Source organism: Silene latifolia, chromosome 10, assembly GCF_048544455.1.
Source record: "Silene latifolia isolate original U9 population chromosome 10, ASM4854445v1, whole genome shotgun sequence".
Classification (NCBI taxonomy): domain Eukaryota; kingdom Viridiplantae; phylum Streptophyta; class Magnoliopsida; order Caryophyllales; family Caryophyllaceae; genus Silene; species Silene latifolia.
This window is the reverse complement of record NC_133535.1, coordinates 8,686,912-8,703,815: the sequence shown is the minus strand read 5'-3', so window position 1 is coordinate 8,703,815 and position 16,904 is coordinate 8,686,912. Positions and strand designations below refer to the sequence as shown.

Here is a 16,904-nt window from a genome sequence, read left to right as displayed (position 1 = left end):
TGCTCTCAAATTTTATTTTCTCAAATCGCAATACTAAAAGTAGAAAAATCGAGAGAAAAAGAAACGTCGTCCGGTACGACCTTCTCAACGGCTCAAAATAAAGTGTATAAATATACGGTTTTCGAGATTCCTGGGTTCCGGAACAAAATTCTCTGGAAATCACCCAAAAGGTAATTCGAGTAAGATAAAGCGACTACACAAAATTTAAGGAGCAAAGGAGGACATTTGGGGTGCCGGTATGCAATAAACCAACATTCGTCGAATCTCGGATCATCGTGAAAAATGAATTAATACTCGTTATTTGGGGCTGAAATCGAATAGGTTTAATTTACTCCTGAAATGACCCCGGACACGTAGTTAAAAAACCGAGAGAAAAAAAACGTGGTCTGGTACGACCTTCCGAACACCTCAAAATGTAGTGTATATAATACACAGTTTTCGAAATTTCAGGGTCCTGGAAAAAATTCTCTGGAAATCACACAGAAAGTTCATAGGATTAGGTAAAGCGGTCACACAAAATTTGAGGAGCAAAGGAGGACATTTGGGAGTGCCGGTATGCAATAAACTAACATTCGTCGAACCTCGGATAATCATGAAAAATGAATTAATACTCGTTATTTGGGGCTGAAATCGAATAGGTTAACTCTTGTAATCACCTCGGACACGTGGTTTAAAAACCGGGAGAAAAAGAAACGTGGTCAGGTACGATCTCCCGAACGGCTCAAAATAAAGTGTAGGTTCTTGATTCCAGGGCCAGAACAAAATCTCCGGAAATCACACAGAGGGCTCCTTGGATTAGGTAAAGCAGCCACACAAAATTTGAGGAACAACGGAGGACATTTGGTGGTTCGGGTATACGATAAACCAGCATTCGTCGAACCTTGGATAATCGTGAAAAAATAAATTAATACCCGTTATCTGGGGCCGAATTCGAATAGGTTTACTCCTGCAATGACCTCGGAAAAGTGGTTGAAAATCCGGGAGAAAAAGAAACATGGTCCGGTACGACCTTCCGAACGGCTCAAAATGAAGTATATAATACACGGTTTTCGAGATTGCAGAACAAAGTTCTCTGGAAATCACACAGAAAGTTCTTCGAATAAGGTAAAGCGGCCACACAAAATTTTAGGAGCAAAGAGGACATTTGGAAGTGCCGGTATGTGATAAACCAGCATTCGTCGAACCTCAGATAGTCGTGAAAAATGGATTAATTCTCGTTATTGGAGGCCGAAATCGTATAAGTTAACTCCTGAAATGACCCGTGAAGCGTGATAGAAAAACCGGGAGAAAAAAAAACGTGGTCCGGTACGACCTTCTGAACTATTCAAAATGAAGTGTATAATACACAGTTTTCGAGATTACAGGGTTCCGGAACAGAATTTTCCGGAAATCACACAAAATGTTCCTTGGATCAGAAAAAGCGGTCACACAAAATTTGAGGAGCAACAGAGGACATTTGAGGCTTCCGGTATGCGATAAACCATCATTCGTCGAACCTCGGATAATCGTGAAAAATGAATTAATACTCGTTATTTAGGAGTGAAATCGAATAGGTTAACTCCTGAAAAGACCTTAGACTCGTGGTAGAAAAATTGGGAGAAAAAGAAATGTGCTCCGGTACGACCTCCTAAACGGTTCAAAATACACGGTGTTTGAGATTTTTCGGTCCCGGAACAAAATTCTCTGGAAATCACACAAAAGGTATCTCGAGTTAGATAAAGCGACCACACAAAATTTGAGTAGTAAAGAGGGACATTTAGGGGATGCCGGTATGAGATAAACCAGCATTCGTCGAACCTCGGATAATAGTGGAAATTTAATTAACACTTGTTATTTAAGGCTGAATTCGAATAGGTTAACTTCTAAAATGACTTCGGACACGTGGTAGAAAATCGGGAGTAAAAGAAGCGCGGTCCGGTACGACCTCCCGAACGGCTCAAAATGAAGTGTATATAATACACGATTTTTGAGAATACAGGGTCCCGGAACAAAATTCAAAGGAAATCACACAAAAGGTTTCTCGTATCAGAGAAAGCGGTCACACAAAATTTGAGGAGCAACGGAGGATATTTGGCAGTGCCGTTATGCGATATACCAGCATTCGTCGAAACTCGGATAATCGTGAAAAATGAATTAATACTCGTTATTTAAAGCAGAATCGAATAGGTTAGCTCCTGAAATGACCTCGATGATGTGGTATTAAAACCGGGAGTAAAAGAAACGTGGTCCGGTACGACCACCCGAACGGCTCAAAATGAAGTATATAAACACACGATTTTCTGATTCCAGGGTCCCGGAATTAAATTCTCCGGAAATCACACAAAAGGTTTCTTGGGTTAGATAAAGCGGCCACACAAAATCTGAGGAGCAACGGAGGATATCTGGGGGTACCTTTATGCGATAAACCGGCATTGGTCGAACCTCGGATAATTGTGAAAAATGGATTAATACGCGTTATTTAAGGCTGGAATCGAAAGGCTAACTCCTGAAATGACCTCGAACACGTGGTATAAAAACCGGGAGAAAAAGAAACGTGGTCCGGTACGACCTCCCGAACGGCTCAAAATGAAGTGTATAGTGCACGGTTTTAGAGATTACAGGGTCCCGGAAATAAATTCTCTAGAAATCATACAAAAGGATTCTCGGTTCAGATAAAACGGCCACACAAAATTTGAGGAGCAGCGGATGATATTTGGGATTGCTGGTATGCGATAAACCAGCATTCGTCAAAATTCGGATAATCGTGAAAAATGGATTAATACTCGTCATTTAAGGCTGGAATCGAATAGGTTAACTCCAGGGATGACCCCGAACACGTGGTATATAAACCGGGAGTAAAATAAACGTGGTCCGGTACGACCTTCCGAACGGCTCAAAATAAAGTGTATAATACACGGTTTTCGAGATTCCAGAGTCCCGGAATAAAATTCTCCGGAAATCACACAGAAGGTTCCGTGGATCAGGCAAAGTGGCCACATAAAATTTGAGGAGCAACGGAGGATATTTGGGAGTGCCGGTATGCGATAAACCGTCATTCGTCGAACCTCGGATAATCGTGAAAAATGGATTAATACTCGTTATTTAAGGCTCAAATCGAATAGATTAACTCTTTAAATGACCTGGAACACGTGCTACAAAAACCAGGAGTAAAAGAAACGTGGTCTGGTATGACTTCGCGAACGGCTCAAAATGTAGTGTATAAAACACGGCTTTCGAGATTACAGGGTTCCGGAACAAAATTCTATGAAAATCACAAAAAAGGTTTCTCTGGTTAGATAAAGCAGCCACACAAAAATTGAGGAGCAACGAAGGATATTTGGGGGTCCCGGTATGCGATATACCAGCATTCATCGAACCTTGGATATTCGTGAAAAATGGATTATTACTCGTTTTGATTAATTAATACTAATTAATTAATATCATAAGTGGGACATGTTTATTTGTGTAATTAACATCTTTATACTAATTAATAGCATAAGTGGGGTATGTTGACTTTAAGGAAAATCATCATATTCTGATATTCTCTAAATTTATACTTCAACCAAAATTATATGATATTTACATTGAAGTTTCTTGGTCGGGTCTATCACACAGCGCTATCGATTTAAAAAACTATATAGTATAATTAATTTGTATAGACTTATTTAATTACATTGAATTCCCTTGGTTTCTGGAATATATGTATAATATTGATTGATTCATTGTTTTGATTTAGAAAATCGATTCATTTTACGTTGATCATACCTCTTAGGGTTTGTCCCTCGTGATAGTCGTTCAAAGCGGCGACTAATAGATTGAATCGATTGGTTTAATTATGTTAGTGATGAAAATCGGAGTCGTCATGACGAAAACGTTTTTTTTTTTCTAAAGTTTCAACATTAATTGCTTGCAGAAGGAGGTTAGACATAAGTTAAGTGAACAATTATAAAATTGCAAAATTAAATTAACTATTGTTGATAATTCGAAGTAATGTGTCGGTGATGTTTAGCAGCACTCAAAAAAAAAATCATGATTATTATAAAAAAAAAGTGTTCTATTTACGATGGTTAACTGTTTACCAATGGCCCGCAAGGATGCACTCTAAATCTCTAATGGTTAAAACTTGGTTTTCAAGGACTCTGGTTCAAGCCTCCCCAATTCAAGAGTAATCTTGTGGAGTATTTATAGCATGAGTCTATGCCTTCTAAACTCATGATAAAACGAAATATGATTTGCAGACTATCACATATATCGAGAATTTACCCAGTGCACATCAATAATAGCGGTTGCGGGTTCCGTTAAAAAAAATGTTCCCCAATGATAAAACGAAACTTGTGCTCACATTTTGCTCGAGGCCTCAAAGACAAAACACTCGTACAATTGTACAACATCATTTCCTACTTTGTGAATCATTCATTCTCCTTTCAATCATTAACATCAACATGGCAAGCAATGTGATAGTAAAAGAGGCAACCATGGTGTACCCAGCTTCGGAAACACCAAACCACACCATCACCCTTCCGAGCCTAGACACCATCCTACGCTTACCTTACTCCCATACCCTTCTTCTCTGCGTCTACGACCCTCCAAAAATCCACCCCTCCAAAAATATGTCATTTAACGTCTTACAGTCGAGTCTGAGTAACATTCTAGTACCCTATTACCCTTTAGCAGGCCGATTGACACGTAACCCGAAAAACAACCATCTCGAGATCACGTGCAACGCCATGGGGGTCTTATTCGTCGAGGCGGAAACAATAAATCATGCACTTGACCATTTTGGAGAGTTCACACCAAGTCACGCGCTTAGGGAAGTGGCGTTTCCACCTCCATTCGACTACACGAAGGGACTCTCGACGTTCCCGTTACTAGTGGTGCAAGTAACGCGCTTTAGATGTGGTGGCGTTACGCTTGGGTTGATGGTGCATCATAGTGTACAAGATGGGTTTGCTGTGGCCCAATTTGTTAATTCATGGTCAAGGTTGGTTCGAGGGTTGGATCTTGAGGTTTGGCCTTGCCATAACAGGGTTAAGTATTTGGGTCCGCGTCAACCATCACAGGTTAAGTTTCGGCATTTCGAGTATGAGCCACCCGTTGGATTACCGGGTAAATTTCTTATTGTCACCTTTTACGGTAAAATGATCATTTTTTTTTTATCTTGCTCTAGCAAGGGCCAGGGGAAGAGTGTTCAAGTGGTGTAGTATAACCTGCCCTGTTATTTTGGGACCCCTAAATTCCCATTGCTATACTAAAAGACCACAAAAAATTTAGTCATTATCTATCAGTTCACGACATAGTATTACCTGTAAGTAAGAATGTCTTTACCTATTGCCTAGAGCTGGCAAAAGCTGATTCGATCCGACCTGCTCGAAACCCGACCCGATACAGCCCGAAAATTGGGTGAACTGAAACCGAACTGACCCGAATCGAACCGAACCGCCCCGATAACCGATAGCAGCCTTATTTTTTCCAACCCGACTCGACTCGACTCGTAGCCCAATATTTTGTCAACCCGATAATGAACTAGCTTAATAATGGTTTGAATAACACCAAATTGACATTTATCTTACTTATTTTCACTTAAAACTACAATTAATATACCTACCCATTATTTAAACATAAAATTAACATCTAAAACTAAATATATAAGATAAAATATATGCTGATAACCTGACCCGACACTGACCTACTAATGACCCGACCCGGCTTGCCATCCGTTGATGACCCGACCCGAAGATGACCTGACATGAATCGAACCGACCCGAATCCGTCATTGACCCCGACAGAACCCGAACCCAATATAACCCGATCCGAGTGACCCGATTGCCTCCTTTACTATTGCCTATGAACCTCATCATCCTCTCAATCATATTAATAACAAAACAATATTTGGTCTGCAAAGACGATTTTTAGCATAAATTATATTTTGGTATTATTTTTAAGAGGCCGAATTTTAAATTTTCACACCGGGCTCTCATAATTTCCCAGACGGCCGTGTTACATATGACTCATGAACATTAAATTGTGGTTGAAACAGATAAATCTGTACCCTGTTCGAACGATACTACAATATGCAATCTATTCAAATTTTCAAAATTTCAGATAAGTATTCTGAAACAAAACCCATCGCTGAAACAACTCAAACAAAAACCAAGTACATATGCAATATTTGCCGCACATTTGTGGAGGTGCGTGACCAAGGCACGTAGTTTACCCTACGATCAAGAGGTTCGGTTATACATCCCGGTTAACGGACGGTCTAGATTAAAGGAACCGAGTCTTCCAAAGGGGTACTTTGGTAATGTTCTTTTCCGTGGAGTGTGCATAGCAAAAGCGGGTGATATTGCATCGCAACCACTGTTTTGCACCACAGGTATTGTTTTTTTTCCTTTGTTTTTCTATATGGTGTTCTTGTATTTCATCGAATTCTACGGTACCCCTCGTTTTTTAAAAATATCTGAAGTACCTTTAAACTTAATGAAAACATCTTAAAATACCCAAAATGTTCTAATCTGTCTCTTTTAAATGTTACATTTTTAATTGATTTTTTGGCAATAATTTATCTTGCCATTAACATAAACATTGTCTACTCAATCCTAAATTTATTTTCTTTTCAAAATTTAACCGTTGAAAAACGTGATTTTTAGTAGTTTAGGTATTTGAGAACATTTTACTAAGTTCAGGGGTATCACTGATGTTTTAAAAACGTAGGAGTATCACGTAGAATTCGAAAAAACACAGGGGTAGCACATAGAAAAACTCTTTCTTTTTATTTGAACTCAAGTTATGAACATCATCTCTCGTGACTTTACCAACTAAGCTAGTTGACATCTACTGCACCACAGGTATTGTTCAAGAGGCTATAGCAAGGATGGATAACGAGTACCTAAGATCAGCAATCGATTATTTAGCAGTAAACCCGGGTTTGTCTAGTCTTAATCCTAGTTTAACTTGGATTCAACAAGAACGTAGTCCAAATCTTTCGATAAATTCCTGGTTCGGTATACCGTTCGAGGAAGCGGATTTCGGCTTGGGTGAACCGACATGGGTACGGCTAGGTGGAGTTGGATATGAAGGCCAAACTCTTATCATGCCAAGTACAAATGGGGATGGTAGCTTATCCGTCTCTATAAATCTCTCTATGGCTCATATGAATATTTTCAAGAATTACATTTATGATTTTGTTGAAATTCTTCCTTCTCTTTAATTACTTTTTTTTTTTTTTTTTTTTTTTGTAAGATTATGTCTCGACCTAATGCAGAGATATTATGTGATTGTCCTTATTGTAATAAGCATTCTTTTTTTTTTTTTTTTTTTTTTTTGTTACTGCTTATGATCTAGCAATAGCGGCTAAATTATGATCTAGCAATAGTGGCTAAATTATGAGCAATTCTATTTAGACTCCTAGAACCGTGACTAAGAGGAGCACACTGGAATGTAATACTCCTAATATCAAGAATAATAGTCTTGCAGTCTCGGGATACTTCGGCAGCTTTATTAATATTAATAAGCATTTGGGTTGCCGTACTTGTGCAAAACAAGGTTCGGAAAAATGGACCGGATTGGATCATTGGTCTGGATAGACCGGTCTCCGACTAGATTTATTTAGGTCCTGTCCGCGGTTCATATCTTATGAAATTTTGGTTTTATGTCCAATACCGATTAATTTCGGTCCGGACCGAATGGAGCGAAACAATACTATTAACTTAATATTTAAGTGGTTATTTATGCTAAATATACTTTAATTATCTATTTTAATTGATTTAATGAAATTAAATTTTAATTATTATATACTTAGAAAATGAAAAATTATAAATTTTGGTCTACGATCCAAGACCGGCCAAAATTCAGTCTGGTCCAAAGCCGAATTTTTTTAAGTTCAGTCTTCAGTTCACCTATTTTTTTTTTTTTTTTAAACTTTGGTTCAATTCGATTTAAACTGATTCAGTTCGAATTTTAGACCGATGTTCCCCTACTAAAAATTACGAGTACCAACTAAATTTTAGTCTATGATCAGAAATGATTCATGCCTGCTTTTTTAGCTCTCTGTCCCATGATTCCCATCTCATGTACGCTGCTTTGTCCTTGTCCCTTGTCGTCACTCTTACCTCGTGAGTAAAATGTAAAGCACACGCACATTTACATCCGAAATAGGGATGTCAGCGGGGCGGGTACAAGTGGGTACCGCCCCGCACCCGCCCCAGTTGGGGCGGAGATGGATAGAGCTTTGGCGGGTGTGGATACGAAAATTGTACCCGCCATGGGTAATGGGGCGGGGAATTTTGCATCTTACCCACCTCATACCCGCCTACCCGCCAATCTTTAAAAAAATTAATATGATTATGACAATTGTTTAAATCTTATTTAATTATAATTAGGGTTTTTCTAAAGTATGCCCTAAGGGCACACATTAATAAGATTAACAACATATTCTCATTAAATATGGTAAAAATGGTGATATACTTGAATATCTCATTTGAATATGTTGTTAATCTTACCATATACGGATTATTAATGTGTACCTCAAGGGCACACATTAGAAAAACCCTTATAATTATAATTAAGATATAATGTTAATGTAGCTATTTCATAAAGATTTTTACTAACTTTTTTTTGGTGTGAAACTAAAATTATAAAGATAAATTCAAACAAAATGGAAATTAATAGTGATTAAATCAACTTTTGCGAAAAAAAAGTTATCGAATAAAATTATGGTGTAGCGGGTTATTGGGTAAACGGGGCGGGCATGGTTTTATATTTCCGCCTGTTGGGGCGGGGATGGTTTTGGAAACTTGTACCTGCCACGGGTGGTGGGGCGGGGATGGGTACAAGTTTTTCTTGGTGGGTACGGGTACGGGGTAGCCTATATCCACCACTGCCCCGCCCCAATGACATCCCTAATCCGAAATACCTCAAACTAATTAACTAAGGATCAATACTCAGGCCCTGTTCTTTTGGACTTAAAGTTACTTAATTTAAGTTCACTTCAGATCCTATAAGTTCAGTTCAGTTCAGATCCTATAAGTTCAGTTCAGATCCAATAAGTCCAGTTCAGTTCAGATGCTATAAGTTCAGTTCAGTTCAGATCCTATAAGTTCAATTCAGTCCAGATCATTTAAGTTCGATTCAGATCATATAAGTTCAGATCCTATAAATTTAGTTCATAAAAGTTATATACGGAGTATTATTTTTAAAAACCGATGCAAAAAACATTTGACATTAATTATTCGATACATATATACATTATTATTTTTAAAACAAAATTATCACTCCTCTCATTATTTTTTATCGTAATGAATCGTAGCGCAATATATGAACAAACCAATATATATAAAGCGGAAAAATGTTATTATCTTACCTTGTGCTTTAAACTATATTTTCTTATCAATGTTCTCTCTTGGCTGCCAACTAATTTCTTGTAAAAAATTTATTTGATTTCAGTAAAAATTTGCGTTTTTATAACAACAACAACAACAATAATAATAATAATAATAAAGTTAAATTAAATTAAGTTAATTTAAATTCGGATCCTATAAATTCAGTTCGGTTCAGATCCTATAAGTTCAGTTCAGATCCTATAAGTTCAGTTCAGTTCAGTTCAGATCCTATAAGTTCAGTTCAGTTCAGATCCTATAAGTTTAGTTTAGATCCTTTAAGTTCAGTTCAGTTCAGTTCAGATCCTATAAGTTCAGTTCAGTTCAGATCAGATCCATTTCAATCCAAGAGAACATGACCTTAATAGTAAGATCGAACAAATTGTAAAAGGCTAATTTTTATTCGAAATACCTCAAACTAACTATGGATCGATTGTAAAATGTAAAGCACACGCACATTTACTTAGACCTAGACTGTCAAAACTCGACCCGACCCAAAAACTCGACCCGCCCAACCCGTTTTTAGGGTTAGAAACCTGGTTTTTTCGACCCGCGATCCGTTTGACTCAAACCCGAAATGACCCGTTATTTTAGTGTCGAGACCCGACCCGAACGAGACGACCCATTGGATCAAAGATAAGTCATGAATTTTATTAAAATATTAATATTTATATATTATATTTGAAAAAATAGTTAAAAAAATATTTTTTTTATCACTTAAAATTACAAACACAACTAAAAAATCAATTTTATATAACTTTTATAATATTTAATAATAAAATAATTACGAAAAAAACTTTATTTTAATAATTATGTCAATATAATTAATGTAAACGTTGAATATGATTAAAATATTAATTTTAAATATGTTTTACTTTTTTTTAAAAAAAAAAAAATTGTAACACCCCGGTTTATGAAGGAGCCTTTAGCAAGACATTCCCTAATAAACCGGATTGTTACCATCCCGGTTTCCCGAGGTAGTGAATAACAAATTAAACTCCAAGGCAAAATTATATAATTACTTTAACTTAATTATTACAAAACCTCTTTTACGTCAAATTACGAAGAACTAACATAAATAAAAGTGAAAGTCTTCTAGATGATGATCTAGCTACTAAGTCTTCGGATCCAGTGTCTCACGCCCACCAAGCTCCCGTTCTATCTCTTAACTTTGTCAAGTCCGCTCGCAATATTTGGGTCATCACGGATGTTCACGAATACACAGGGTCAACCACGAGGTTGAGTAGGAAAAACAATGAAACAACAAAAATATGATATGCATGCTCCTCCGTCACCTCCATCTCCATCTCAACTCATATCTCATATCTCATTTCTCATAACTCATAACCCGGAACGCCCAGCCATACCGATCCCCGGTAGACTATAAATATCGACCGTAGCCGATTTGCCAGCTCGCAGCTGAGGACACCAGGGCAAGTCCTGCAGAACCCGCCTGGGCCTTATCACAACATCGTCATCACCACACCACACCACCACAACATCCTCCATCTCCAATGCATATGAATGCTCAAAAGAAATTAATGCAACACAATATATATAAATCATCGAACCGATAAATCATAAAATCATGCGGTTACCCGATGTTGTGATATCATACTCAATACAATCAATTCAGTCAAACACCTTCCCGTATATGAATCATAACGTAAATCAACAACCATGAATCAAGTCAACACAATTCAACAACAACGATAATAGGTCAAGTGTATTTCCCTACCTCAAAGTGCCAGCAAATCCAATTAAGCAGTTCAAGCAGTCCAGAAAATAAAGCAACGAATCTGATTATCGATCCTTCACGAATCCGTCACCTAAAACAATTATAATATTTATAATTACTAACTACTAAATATAGAAATCTCCCAAAATAGAAGCTTTCCCGAAATACAATCCCGACACCAAACTTATGCCCAACTGATAACTAAAATAACCCGATTAGTATTTGCCCCAACTTCCCAAAATAGAAAGTTACTAAAGTAGAATTTCTTAGAATGGAAACTTTCCCGATATAGTAGCTTTTTCATTTTAACAAACCCGACTCAAACCTGACTTGAATTACTTAACTGGCTCGGGAATTAAATTGAATAACTACTATGATAAATAAAAGATTACACGAATTATGCGATTAAGAAAACCGAATCAATCATTAATAAAAGTAATCTAGTGACGACAATTAATTTGTTCACTAATAATAATATTAACCCTTTATTTTATAAATGACAAAACCCGACTTATGCACTAATATTAAACACGTTTACCAACTATCACAATGGTTATCTTCCCGACTCAAATTACGAACTTGAACCAATGGTTTGTAACCCATTTCAACTCGGCCCCAACTACCCTTACCCATGACCGGATGCAGCCACCAGCAGTGGCCGCTGCCACTGCCACCGTGGTCCCCCAACTGCCCTTGACCCCACTGGCCCTCACCACCGTGGTCGACTCAGGCAGGTGAGTCTGACCACGGTCACCAACACCACCGGACGCAGACAACAACCCCACAAAACCCCCTTGACTCCTTCTGATTTTACCATCAACCACGGCCCAGACACGACTCCCCATGTGACCCACCACCACCGTGGCCTTGCCTGACACACGGAGCTTCTCACTACCCTGGCACCACCTTGTCGACCTCCCCCTAGTCGACGTTGGCACCACCCAAACCTAACCATCTAAAACCCGTTTAACTACCCCTGTCGACAACACCTTCTGCCGCCATTTCCACCGCCTATAACCCACCTAACCACCACCAATAGGGGCGACTCCAACCACCCATTACCATTACCCCGACACCAACCACCCTTATCCCCTCCCTAAGACACGAAACAACAACCAATCAACTCGCCAGAAATGCGAAACCAGAGGAAAGGGTTGAACTCTTACCTTTTCCGCCACCACAACAGCCACCAGGGCCACCCACGGTCGTCGACAAACACCCTAAAGCCTTCCTTGATGCGCCGTCAACACCCATGCTCTCTCTCTCTCTCGTTTTGCGTGAAGGTTGAGGTTTCAGCTGATGATGTGAGGGAGGCGGGCTGAAGGAGTGTGCAAAAAGGGAGGCGGGTTGAGGGAGGGTACTATTAGGGTTTAGGGTTAATTAGGGTTAGGGTACTATTTAGGGTTTAGGGTTAATTGGGCTGGACATGTTAATTGGACTGAACCTGATATTGGGCCAACTCAAATGGGTCAGCTCACATTTCGAATTCCATATAAACCCGTCTCAATTAACTTACGATAGCTTAACGTAATTATCGACTCAACAATTAACCCGATATAATTAGTAATATAAAATGTATAATAATTAATATATATGAATATCCGTTTAATTGATTATATAAAAAATACGGGGTATTACAGTCTTCCCCCCCTTAAAATGAACTTCGTCCCGAAGTTCGCTCCCGTACTCAAACCTCAGAAGGGTATTGTATATCGTACATACGGACGTCACACATTTCCTATACCGTTAACACACACTTTTGACACATCGGTTAAACATAATGAGACACGGAATGTTACATTTCGCCCTCCTAAAAATAAACTTCGTCCGAAGTTTTAGCTCAAATCTTTACTTAACCCAACTAACTATAACTACTAACTACCCGAGAACACTAATGTATAACAACTAAATATTCACCGAGAACACCGTCATCTTCCATCTAAATTCCGATCTCAAACTCAAGTAACTCGATAACCATGGTCTCTTTGGACCGTAAACGTAACTCGGCACAAAGGCCCCACAACTCATAACTCAATACCGGTAGTTTAACTATACTCTTCTTTTACACCTCAACCAACTAATGAAGTAAGAATAAAACATATAGAACTCATTTGCATAGGTACCCCACAACGAAACATCTACTTGATCAAAACTACCATCTACAAACAAGTGCAATATAAACATTAAGATTTTACAATCCTACCCGACTAGAAACATGGTTACGTCCTCGTAACCTCTTTTCAATTTTCATATACCTATGTAACAAAATCATTATCAACCACATGTGACAGGAAAGAATACATGATAAGAGATTGCGCATCAACATTAAGGTCGAAACAAGGTTTTATTAAGGAATTAACTGATTGTCAACAAGTAACATTTATTACTAGCTCATGCTTAACTTAAAAACACAACATCAAACTAAAAGAACAACAAGAAAGGAACCAAGGTTTACACAGTTTCATAACTAAACAAATTTGATGATCAATTATAGACTATGAACGAGCGAGAGCAAAATCAACAAAACAATTTAAGAACTTCTCACATTTGTAAACATATCACGAAATAAATCTACCACTACTATCTATCACAATCACAGGATCTTATTGACATGTCCATACAACCATTTACTCACTCGTTGGTTTAGGTCACGAATTAGGTCGATGAATTTAAGCAATTAACAACATACTCATAATTCATATTTTAAATTATAAAAATTGTTTGCACGATATCAATTCTGAAAACATATTTCCCAATAAAAGTAACTACATATGATCTATGACAACGACAACATTACTTCCATATCACACCTATGTTTCACATTTTAGCAACCATATCATTCAATTGTGTCCACCACTTAGTATACTCATTTTCAAAGAAAACAAAAGATATCGTATAAATAACTTAAACATATACATTTGCCATCATATACTTGTAGAACACTAGCTATGATTAAAGATTTGCAACTTGAACAACTTTCCGATTTGCACGATTTGAATAATTAGGCAACCCGTAGGCTCAATTAAATGTAACTATAACGACTATCATTTAAACCAATGCATATCATGTGAATCATCAAAGGGTTATCCTATTATAATGGTCAACATAGTTATCATAAAATCTTTATTATAATATAATTCATAGTAACGACTCGAGAATATAGATATGTCAAATGTCGTGCTACAATTGTAAGAATCACTTTAGCATTTTATGACAATATAATAACGAACATATTCAATAAGGAATAACAACACTGTTTATTACCATGTTATAGGTTTTAGGTTCAACTGAAATAATTTAATGCAATGAAAGTAATATGTATGACTATAGGCACACAGACTCATATAAAAGACATTAGTACTCAGATGACATCCTACATGTGTGAACATTTAGACATAATCCTTACTACTATCCATGTGTAAACATTTAAACATAATTATTGTAAATATTCATGCGAGTATATTAGAACAATCAAATTAACATTTAACGCCATCAACTTTACCAAGATATGACAATATAGTTTTATATTTATATATATCCGACCACTATGCAACTATGATGAACACACCAGAGATATTACAACATGCCAAACGTATGTAAAATATGCAAACAATTGGACTCGTATAAAATATTTCACCCTTGATTAAGAATCAATTTAAGCTATTCAATTTTACTCATACTATCATGCCAATAATGTTATCAACTAAACTTTAATTTTATCACTGGTTAAGATACATAACTACTGAACATGCCTGCTACTATCATCATATAAGGACATTATAAATTCACATTACTAAAGCTCATGAATTAATCAAACAACTGTATGAAAACTCAACCTAGAACACACATTTTACAAGTCATGATTCACGTTGTAACTTTCAAAGATCACGAATAAATAACCGTTCGATTAAAACTTGATTCCTATCATTTTTATAAAACACGGAGAGTTAAAACACAGGGGAAAAAGAATTAGGTCTAAAGCACAAGAATTCCATTTTTAAAGAATTTCACAACTTAGTTGGTCCAAACAAACATGTGACAGCAATTGGTCCAAAACTTGGGTCAGTTTGCAAAACTTACCGTTTAATATAGAGACATCGAGAATTTCCGTGGTTTATCAATTTGAAAACATATGCGAATATTCGGATCGATGGAGTTGGAATTATGCAAAGATTATTAGTATAATTTAAATGAGGATTTTTACAAAATTGTTGGTCAAAACATCACCGTACAGGAACTTCCTGACCACAGCCCACTAAAATATTTATTACTCCTAATTTGTATATCCTATAAGCATGAAACCAACGCCAAAGGAACACTAACTCACGAGGCTATCTCCCATAAATTTTTCATCCATAGGCAATAAACAGAAAAGAAATGGCAATAAGGTCAATTAAAGAGTAAAATCAAGCAAAACGAGTTTCAGCACTAAGTCATTCATTTTCTATGTTCCAAACTCTTACAACCATACTATCGATACTAACTCATCCTAACTTAAACCTCACACTGTACTTACGTGAACATCTATCCCATAGAATCCCTTCGCATCTCGATCTACTCCGTACATCTAATCACGATTGTTATGACTATAAACATGCAATTCGATAGTGTTTCTAATTACTATCACAATACTATACTAGTATGGCTTCGGGATCACATAACCGCATATTACTAGACATAATAGTACTATCAGCACATCATTCAACATCCACCTAGATAAATATCATCAACTCGCAATTATTTTCACGCTCACGACTACCACAACACTTCATTGATTATTAACCTGAATTCGAAAATTTATTTCTCATCTCCACAACATCATATGATCACGTCATCATTCATACAAAATATTTACCGTAGCGTTGTCCTGCAGAATGGTTAGAATATATGGGTCTCAAGGTATACATCAACTCGATTATGCAATAATCAATGTATCAATCAGTTAACACTTAGGCAACGATATATGAATTTCATGTTCAACCTCAAGCAACTTTTCTACCTTTTCTCTCATATACACTCAGGGTTTCCTGGTCAACAGAGAGAGCCATTGGTTCGGTGTGAGGGGGCCCTTAACTCATACCTTACCTTAGTGTGCTCCTAACAGTTCTATCCCGGGGTTCATTTTAATTAGACACATCCTAGGTTCATTGGGCTCATTGGTTTAGGCTTGAGGATCGTTCGCTCTGATACCACTTTGTAACACCCCGGTTTATGAAGGAGCCTTTAGCAAGACATTCCCTAATAAACCGGACTGTTACCATCCCGGTTTCCCGAGGTAGTGAATAACAAATTAAACTCCAAGGCAAAATTATATAATTACTTTAACTTAATTATTACAAAACCTCTTTTACGTCAAATTACGAAGAACTAACATAAATAAAAGTGAAAGTCTTCTAGATGATGATCTAGCTACTAAGTCTTCTGATCCAGTGTCTCACGCCCACCAAGCTCCCGTTCTATCTCTTAAACTTCAAGTCCGCTCGCCAATATTTGGGTCATCACAGGTGTTCACGAATACACAGGGTCAACCACGAGGTTGAGTAGGGAAAACAATGAAACAACAAAAATATGATATGCATGCTCCTCCGTCACCTCCATCTCCATCTCAACTCATATCTCATATCTCATTTCTCAAAACTCATAACCCGGAACGCCCAGCCATACCGATCCCCGGTAGACTATAAATATCGACCGTAGCCGATTTTGCATTTCGCTTGTTGAGGACACCAGGGCAAGTCCCAGAACCCGCCCGGGCCTTATCACAACATCGTCATCACCACACCACACCACCACAACATCCTCCATCTCCAATG

The 16,904-nt window shown here is 37.5% G+C and overlaps 1 protein-coding gene across 2 annotated transcripts; it reads left to right on the top strand.

Moving 5' to 3' along the window:
- The first annotated feature begins 4,327 nt into the window (after positions 1-4,327).
- Positions 4,328-7,454, top strand: LOC141604956 (anthranilate N-benzoyltransferase protein 1-like). 2 transcript variants are annotated; one of them, XM_074423551.1, is made up of 3 exons: positions 4,328-5,085; positions 6,082-6,352; positions 6,825-7,454. In XM_074423551.1, the coding sequence occupies exons 1-3, from the start codon at positions 4,921-4,923 to the stop codon at positions 7,184-7,186; spliced, it is 798 nt and encodes a 265-aa protein (XP_074279652.1). In that variant the 5' UTR covers positions 4,328-4,920; the 3' UTR covers positions 7,187-7,454. The 2 variants fall into 2 exon arrangements, with proteins under 2 accessions (XP_074279652.1, XP_074279651.1); XM_074423550.1 differs by having other exon boundaries at positions 6,017-6,352.
- The last annotated feature ends 9,450 nt before the right edge of the window (positions 7,455-16,904 follow it).

Bases quoted from the DNA above. Each gene is read 5' to 3' on its own strand.
- LOC141604956 (XM_074423550.1), top strand. From the start codon at position 4,422: ATGGCAAGCAATGTGATAGTAAAAGAGGCAACCATGGTGTACCCAGCT. The intron at 5,086-6,016 runs GTAAATTTCTTA...TGGTTGAAACAG, and splicing joins GCCACCCGTTGGATTACCGG to ATAAATCTGTACCCTGTTCG. The intron at 6,353-6,824 runs GTATTGTTTTTT...ACTGCACCACAG, and splicing joins ACCACTGTTTTGCACCACAG to GTATTGTTCAAGAGGCTATA.